Below are 8,403 nucleotides of genomic sequence, written 5' to 3'. Positions count from 1 at the left end.
CCTTAGTCTTATACTGTGACCCTTGCCTGGAGCACTCTTCCTTGAGTTCTCCACCTCGCCTGATAATGTTGCCTGCTCTTAAGGACAGAGGCCACCTTGGTGCAGAAAGGCCACTCTCTGACCTCTGAAGGCTTCCACCATTGAAGTCTTAACTGTGTTATCTTGTGCCCCTTCCCCAACAGCCTTGCTTTGCTAGCATCTGGCGGGGGCACTCAAGGCCCTTCTTCCCCTGGACCCGGAAGACCTTTCCAGCTTCATTTCAGTGTCCTCAGCTTACCCCAGACAGCCACACTCTTCTCTCAGGTCTGTGTCTTCACAGACACAAATGCCCTTTTCCCTTTACCTCCTCACATGAAAAATCCCAATTCCCGTTTGAAGAAGTGATTGTTATCACCACCTCTGGGCCTCAGAATCCTGGGCTCTAGCAGCCCCCAGGCCATACCTATTCTAGTCAGCCTTTTGTTTCTCAGGGTACCATGCTCCAGTCCCCAGGACCTTTACACTTGTTTCCTTGCTTCAACCTGGTTGATTTCTACTCATTCATCAGAGTTCAGCTCAAACCTCCTTTCTCCTGGGAAGCACTGGTTGGCTCCTAGGCTAGCTGGGGAATTATTTATCATAATAGTTTTGTTGTTTGTTTTTGTCTTTTTTAAAAATGTATTTTAGTACAGGGTCTACCAGGTCTCATTACGTAGATCAGATTCGCAGTGATTCTCCTGTTTTCAGCCTCCCAAGTGCTGAGATTACAGGCATATCACCAGGCCCAGACTCAATCACTGTCTCAGCGCACCCCGGGGGGGGGGGGGGGGGCAGGACTGGCTGGAGGCACTTTAATCTGCTGAGCTATCTGGCCATATTTAATGCTTGCCTTTTCCTGGGTAGGAACCACAACTGCCTTGTTTTTCAAGGCATGAGATACCTATAGCAGAACAACTTCTGAAGGAAGTGCTCAGCCCTTACCACATTCGGTCTCCTGTTTTTTGGGTTTATTTTATAGCAATCTGGGAATGCTTGGAGGACTAGCTCAGGGTCAATCCCCAGTCTTCTGAGCCTCACTTCATAGACTTACAGGGCTTTTCTGAGCCAGAATTCTGCCATGGGTATTACTTAGAATCCCCCGTCATTGAAGACTTGGGTGCAGGGTCTCACTATATATCTCAGACTCCTGGTGATCCTCCTGCTTTCAGTCTCCCCAGTGCTGGGATTATAGACATGCATCACTATGGGACTGCACAGTCTGCCTGGAGGTGGGGCTGATGTGGCATGAGGTACCGTGGATGGAACCATGGTCCTGTGCTTGCCTAAGCAAGTGCTTTAGTCCCCTGAGCTATCTCACTAGCGCCTTGGTTGCTTCTTTATCATGCCTCCTCAGGTGACTGTCTCATAACTATGTTAGGGCCCCATCTTGGTATGAATATAAGTTACTTTAGTTCAATGCATGCATTGTCCCTTATCACCTGGAATTTGCCCTTTATCATCTGGGAAGGTTAGTTTCTAACTGAGTTTTGAAACAGTGCAGATCATTCCCCTGTCTCACTGGGTTTGATTTCAGTGGTCTTGGTTTCTTTGAATCTGGTTTGTTGATGTGTCTGCTGCCTACATAGCCTTTGAAGGTCAAACTGACTTCCCACCCACCCTTTTGGTGTGTTATCTTAATTTCTTAGCCTCTTTTTAACCTCCAGTTTCTTGGTACAGGTGTTAGCCTGCTGACTGAGGGGCAGCTTAGCTGTTGCACAGATCCTGCTGCACTGGCCTCAGCCAAGTCCACATGCAGATGGGCAGGGACAGAAAGGGCTGGCCATTTCAGCTCCCCTTCAGGCCTCTCTGCCGTGCCCTCAGGCTAAAAGACCACAGCTGTCCCTGGGCCTGCAGGAACCTTCTGCCTCTGTCTGTCAACACTGTTCTGCAAGTGCTGAGCCACAGAAGGTCCCTCCTGCATTGCAGTTTTCACCTCAGATCTGCTTCTCAGCAGTCTCTTGTCTCAGGCTCTAGGTATTTTCTTAACTTTTATTCTCCTAAAGTCTATGGGCGTCTTTCATTTATCAAAGTGTTTCCCATCCATTTTTCTATTCCAGTACAGTACTCCCATTCTACGCTGCCTCATGGATTAAGAAGGGAAGCTAGGGCCATGGATATAGCTCAGGGGCATAAGCACCTGCCTGGCAAGTGCAAGGTCGTGAATTCCAGCTCTAGTACTACATCAAAACAAAATAAAAAGGGAGGCTAGCCCCCAGCTAGTCACCAGCTGGGGAAACTGAGGCCCACAGTGACTCAGTGACCAGCCTGAGGCCAGGCAATAATTAGAAGCTGAGCTCTCAGGTTTTCTAGTCCCTCTTCCTCCCAAGTGCCAGCATCCAGGAACAGAAAGGGAGCCTCATTGAAAGGAATCCTGTCCTGGTGAGAGAATCCTGAAAGCATGGCTCAGGGGTGTAGACAGGCAGGCAGGGTCCCGCGGCTCCTGCCAACGGCTGGGGAAACTGAGGCTCAGAGCCCTGCCCTCCATCGCCTCCCAGGACGGGAAGGGGCGCGTCCTGCCCCTTGGGCCGCCCCCTCCGCCCCCCACGCCGGTCCCGCCTGGTCTTCGCCTCCGCGGGCGGGAGTCATGGCGGTAGCCGTGGCGGCGGCGTGGCTGCTGCTGCTGTGGGCCGCGGCCTGCGTGCAGCGGGAGCGCGACTTCTACGACTTTAAGGCGGTCAACATCCGGGGCAAGCTGGTGTCGCTGGAGAAGTACCGCGGCTCGGTGAGTGCGCGGCCGCGGCGCGGGGTGTGGCTGCTGCCCTCCGCCGGCTCGGCCGCCCCCGCCCGGTCCCTGTCCGCGCGTCCCCGGCGACGACGTGGCGCGGCCCTGGCCCCGGCCCTGGAGCTCAGCGAGTCCCACACCGCCTTCGGGCCTTCGGGCGGTGGTGCCCAGGCTCGCTGGGAGGGTGGCTACCCGGCTCGGGCTGCGAACTGGGCCTGCCGGGTTTGAGTCCTAAATCCTGACCCGAACGAAGGAGCTGCTGATTTTGGGTCCCAGGAGGACCCTGTAGAGATGAATATGCGAGCGGAGAGAGCTGTTTTAAGACGCACAGATCTGTGACGCGGACCGTCTTTTAGAGAGAACTCTAAGGTCCAGAGAGAGTAGGTCATGTGCACAGGGTCACAAAGCACCGAAAACTAGAGAGAGCCCACTGGAGACCTAACTCCTGTGGTCTGCACGCAGTGTGCGCCTTAGAGGACAGTAAGAGCTGAGATATGGGAGTCGATCAAGCCATTTGGCCCCCTACCAAGAGGGAATCTCAGCCCCTAAAACTAGTGCAGAAAGGAAAAAAGTCTATCATTGAATCATTGAGCAGATTTTAGCGAGATGAAGAGGGCCCTTCCAGGAAGAGCATGGTCCACATCCAGCGGTCCAAGCAGACTGTGCGAGTTGGGATTGGGTGGAGTGGACCAAGTTGTACTGAGGAAGGCAGAGCCCAAGGCAGAGAGTGGCGCTGCCAGGGCTAAAGGGGTCAGGGGGAACAGTGCATTCAGGGGCCCCTGTGTGACACAGTGTAATGAAGACCCCGCCGAATCTGCCTGTCTAGACTTGGAGCTCTAAGGTGGAAAAGTGGGGAGCTCTGTGGACACACATGGGCCCGGAGTCCAGATCTGGATACACCACCCAGCAGTGACTGTGGGCATGCTTTTCCTGGGAGCAAGGTTTTTTTTTTTTTTTTTTTTCATAAAATAGCTACATATACTGTTATTTTTACATATGCTAATGTTGCTGCCAATAATTTTTTTTTTTTTTTTTTTTAGATTATAACCAGAATACATTTATTGAGGGAAAGAAAGCTCCTGTCCAAGAGAGGGACAGGAGGGGGGCCTGAGCAAGTTGTCCCCGAGCAAGGTTATCTTTAGTGATGAAATTATATAAGCCTCGAAATTCTCAGTTATACTGGGGTACTAATCTTTGACTCGATCCTACCTCAGGATCATGGAAATTTCAAGTGAGATGACAGTGTGAAAAAGCACTTGGTAAACTGTACAGTGCTCTGTGCCTGTGTTTGGTGGTGCTCAGAAGGAGCCTCTTTTAGGAATCAGAGTAAATATGTGGAAAGAGCAGATCCTGTTCCTGTTTAGGCCTCCCCTCACTGCTCACCACAGAGCCCCAGGGTTAGCTCCTCATTGTTCTGCTACTCAGCAACTACTGTGAGGTAAGTAATAGGCCAGGCCTTGGCCATACAGTGAACAAGACAAGTTTCCAGTAGAGTATAGGTTATGTGGAGGAGATTGTAACCAGAGAACTGAGAAACAACGCAATAGCAGTAAGCAGGCACTAAAAAGTAGTATAACAAGGTTTCACAGTTACTAAGAGGTAGAGATAGAATTTGAACCCAAGCAGTCAACTCTACCCTTAACTGCTAAATTTAGAGGGAAAACAAGGAATAATTATTGCAGGGAAGCTGTACATTGTGCTTTGAGTTAATCCAAGGGCTGTCTGCCAGTTAGGCAATGAGCTTATTCCATCAGCAGAGATTCAGTGTTGGTGACAGCCATAGGAAAGACTGACAGATGACTGCTTGGGAGTGTGCTTGCTTCCTGTGTGGGGTTGCATACTTATAGACTTGAGCAGTGTGTGTGTGTGTGTGTGTGTGTGTGTGTGTGTGTGTGTGTGTGTAGAGGGTTGCTGTTGTTTACCCAGCCAAGTCTGTATGGGCTAGTATGTGGACTTACATAAATTTGGCCCTTGGCTTCTAGGAACCAGGCTTTTTGGTATCTGTAATAGAATAGGAAACAAGATTTCCACTCTTCCAAAAGAGTAGGCAGAGACATTTAGTGTAAATTAAAAATAAGCTACCTCTAAAGCCATCATTCCCCCAAGGAAAAAGGTGGGAAGGGAGTTAAAAAATCCCAGTGTCTCACCATCCTAGGCAGAATCTGACACATACTGACCACAGATGAGGGAGGTTGTTCTAACAGCTTATGGCCCCAGGGAATGAGTCCTTCCTCCTTTGTTGGCAGCAGGGTGGAGTTACAGCTCTGTGACTCAGTCATTTAACCCAATGGCTGTGGCTCTCACTGAAGATTTTGCACCCCAGGGAGTATTTGGCAGTATTGGAAAACATTTTCCATTGTTGCATCTAATGGGTAGAGGCCCCAGGTGCTGCCAAACATCCTTCAAAGAACAGGATAGCCCCCCCACCAAGAATTAACTAGTCCCTTGTATCAGTAGTGATGAGGTTGAGAAACCCCGTCTAGCCTGAGCAGTTTGTGCATGTGCCTGTCCAGCACCCCAGGGATTGGATCCTCTTTACAGGGTCAGCTAGTTCAATTCCAGCTCTTCTCAAAGAGTGGCAAGGGCGATGTGGCTGGACTACCCAGGCACAAGGTAGGGTTTTTAGTATTTTAATAATATACTGCTGAAGCTACCAACATAGCATTGGTGCCGAAATTCTAATGGCAGTGTTGTTATTATAATCCACTTCTGTCCACCAACTTTGTATTTATTGCTTAAGCTTTTAATAAAATTAGGGGTTAGTCTAGTGATCAAAGAAAATAGTGTTTACTGGAGGTTGAGGGTACAAAAATGGGATTGCTCTGGGACTCAGGGTCCTTTTGTCAAGAAAGTCTGTCTACCTATGCAGGTGTTTGTATGTGTGCAAAGTTACTCATTTGGCAAGCTCTCACACTTACTGAGATCTTTCCATATGCCAGGACCAGAGATGACATGGACCTAGCTCCTGCCCTCAGCAGGTTCCAGTTCTAGAAGGGACACCGAAATAGGCGGGCATCTACCAAGTCATGAGTGCTAGCTGACTGAGATTATAATTGAATTCAGGTTGCTTTCCTAATCTCCTGCATCCCCTGTGTGTGCCTCTGTGAATAGGGGTGTGTGTGTATGAGAATGTGGATGTTACTAGTTCATGTTTGTGTCATGGAACATGTACACACCCACCCGTTTATATGTACTGTGTACTTACATCCTTAAGATGTTCATGCATATGTGCACACATCTGTAACCCCCTGAATGTTTGATTTCATATACCTGTATGCATGTCTTTGTAGATATGTGAGAGCATCACACACACATTTACATATGTACATAGTATTCTTGTATTTGTGAGGGAACATTAATTATTGGGGAGCTATGTATGTGGGCATATCAACTGTGTGCCATTTCATAGGTTGTGTATGTGTCTGGGCTTTTTTGTTTTGTGTTTTCCATCCAGGTATCCCTGGTAGTGAACGTGGCTAGCGAGTGTGGCTTCACAGAACAGCACTACCGAGCCCTGCAGCAGCTACAGAAGGACTTGGGTCCCCACCATTTCAATGTGCTTGCCTTCCCCTGCAACCAGTTTGGCCAGCAGGAGCCAGACAGCAACAGGGAGATTGAGAGCTTTGCCCGCCGCACCTACAATGTTTCTTTCCCCATGTTCAGCAAGGTTGCAGTCATTGGCACTGGTGCCCACCCTGCCTTCAAGTACCTGACTGGTGAGTCCCATTGCATCCTCTCAGCTTCCCTCAGCTGACTGAGGCTGTGGCTCCCTGGGCGGAAGCTGTGGTTTCCTGGGCAGAAGGAGCCAAAGACTGGGTGACCTGAGGCCTCTTCTGAGCCCCTTTTAGGTGGGTTGATGTTTCTGTTTTGTTCCAGCACTAATCTTAGGGGAGGATGCAGGCAGCCAAAGGTGAGGGGGATCCTTTTTTTTTTTTTTTGTGGAACCGGGGATTAAACTCAGAAGCACTTATTCTACTGAGCCATCTCCCTGGCCCCTGAGGGGGATTCTTGCCTAAGAATATCTCCATACCTGCTGCCTCAAAGTTCTCTCTCAGAGTCACTCTAGAGGGCTTCTCTGGGGGATTGACACCTGGAAGGACTTTGTGTCCTCATGCTTTAATCAGTATAGATTACATGAGTTCATAGATTTAGGAGTGAGAAGCCAAACTGAGATAGGTATTATAGACAGCTAAATTAGATAGATATTAATATGTAGTCAGAGAGAAATGGGCCCTCAAAGGAGGTCAGCACAAAAAAATGAAGACATCAAAATTATGGCTGGAGGTACATCTGAAAAAGGCCAGGCCTCAGGATGAAGACACAATGGCTAGGCCTGCATACTTCCCTAAGACAGTAACACCAATTTCAAATTATACCATAATTAGGACCACCCGGTCCAGTAAGTCCAAATAGGCATCAAACACCTGGGCCCATCCTCCTATCCCTTCTTGTCGTTTTCCAAAAGATAGGGAATATGTTTTTCCTCTAAAAGGGGACACTACACATCTGCAGTGGGTAGATATTGACCATGATGGCTGACAGGCATCTCCTGTCTTGTATCAGAGGTAAAATCAGTAGGCCATGGGAGGGAAACCTGAGCTAAAATCCCAGATCTCACTGCTTCAAAAGTGGTCTCATGGGGCCGGGGAGATGGCTCAGTAGAATCGGCGCTTTCCTGGCAAGCGCAAGGGCCTGAGTTCAATCCCCCGTTCTCTGCAAAAAGAAAAAAAAAAAAAAAAAAGTGGTCTCAGACGCCTCAGAGCCACAATATGGGGTCATAGACCAAACTTGTACTGTGACCCTGTCCTTTCTCAGGCCCTTTCCTCCTCTGCGGACTTTGTGTTCTGGTTCTCTTTGTGTCCCTCCCTACCACCCTACTTCACAAGCCACCACCTGGTAGAGTAAATGAAAAACAGCAGCAAATTTTACCAAAGCAGTTTTACATTTCACTCTTGGATCAATCCTAATGTTTTCCTTTTTTCCTGTGTGATTTTGTTAGTTCTTTCCCAGGCCCCTTAGTTAGAGATCAGATGTGGCCTTGCTTTGGAGGCACTTGGCAAGATCTTAAAGTTACACAAAGATGAGACCCACAGAAACAGGGCTTCAGAATCTCTTTATGAGCTCCCCTCTGCTCCCATGATTGTAATTCACTGTGTCCATCTACTAATATTGGGAACCGTTAAGTTTTTTTTTTTTTTTTTTGCGGAACCGGGGATTGAACTCAGGACCTTGTGCTTGCCAGGAAAGCACTTATTCTACTGAGCCATCTCCCTGGGCCTTTTTTTTTTTTTTTTTTTTTTTTTTTGGCAGAACCGGGGATTGAACTCAGGACCTTGCCATTAAGATTTAATTAGAGAGTATGGTGTGGTCTGTTCAGTAATTCATGGACATTAATAAAGGAAGATTTTTTGCTGCTATATCACAGAATCCTAAAGTGTTCATTCTTAACCTTGATGTCCTATCAGAATCTCCAAGAGAACTTTTGATTTTAATGGTCTGGAGTCTATACCGGGCATCAGGATCATACTACAAGTAGAATGGCAGGGGTGGGTATGAGAATTCAACTTTGTTCTTCTTCTTTTCCTTTCTTCTCTAGAGACTTCTGGGAAGGAACCCACCTGGAACTTCTGGAAGTACCTAGTGGCCCCAGATGGAAAGGTGGT

General features: G+C 48.4%; 1 protein-coding gene across 3 annotated transcripts in view; it reads left to right on the top strand.

Annotated features, from left to right (window-relative positions):
• Positions 1-2,540: 2,540 nt before the first annotated feature.
• The window catches only part of Gpx7 (glutathione peroxidase 7), a 14,658-nt gene continuing 8,795 nt past the window's right edge, over positions 2,541-8,403 (top strand). The window contains exons 1-4 of one of the 3 annotated variants that reach the window (XR_002822777.1): positions 2,544-2,740; positions 6,195-6,456; positions 7,740-7,820; positions 8,337-8,393. Coding sequence is in view for 2 of the 3 variants with exons in the window: in XM_023724286.1 (XP_023580054.1) it covers positions 2,603-2,740; positions 6,195-6,456; positions 8,206-8,276 (471 nt within the window). In the remaining variant the exon portion in view is untranslated. Of the gene's footprint in view, positions 2,741-6,194; positions 6,457-7,739; positions 7,821-8,205; positions 8,292-8,336; positions 8,402-8,403 lie in introns of those variants that run through there. The other 2 variants (XM_023724286.1, XM_023724285.1) reach the window with 2 other exon arrangements.

This window comes from Octodon degus, unplaced genomic scaffold (genome assembly GCF_000260255.1).
Source record: "Octodon degus isolate 3935 unplaced genomic scaffold, OctDeg1.0 scaffold00107, whole genome shotgun sequence".
Lineage (NCBI taxonomy): Eukaryota > Metazoa > Chordata > Mammalia > Rodentia > Octodontidae > Octodon > Octodon degus.
This window is presented reverse-complemented; position numbering and strand designations above follow the sequence as displayed.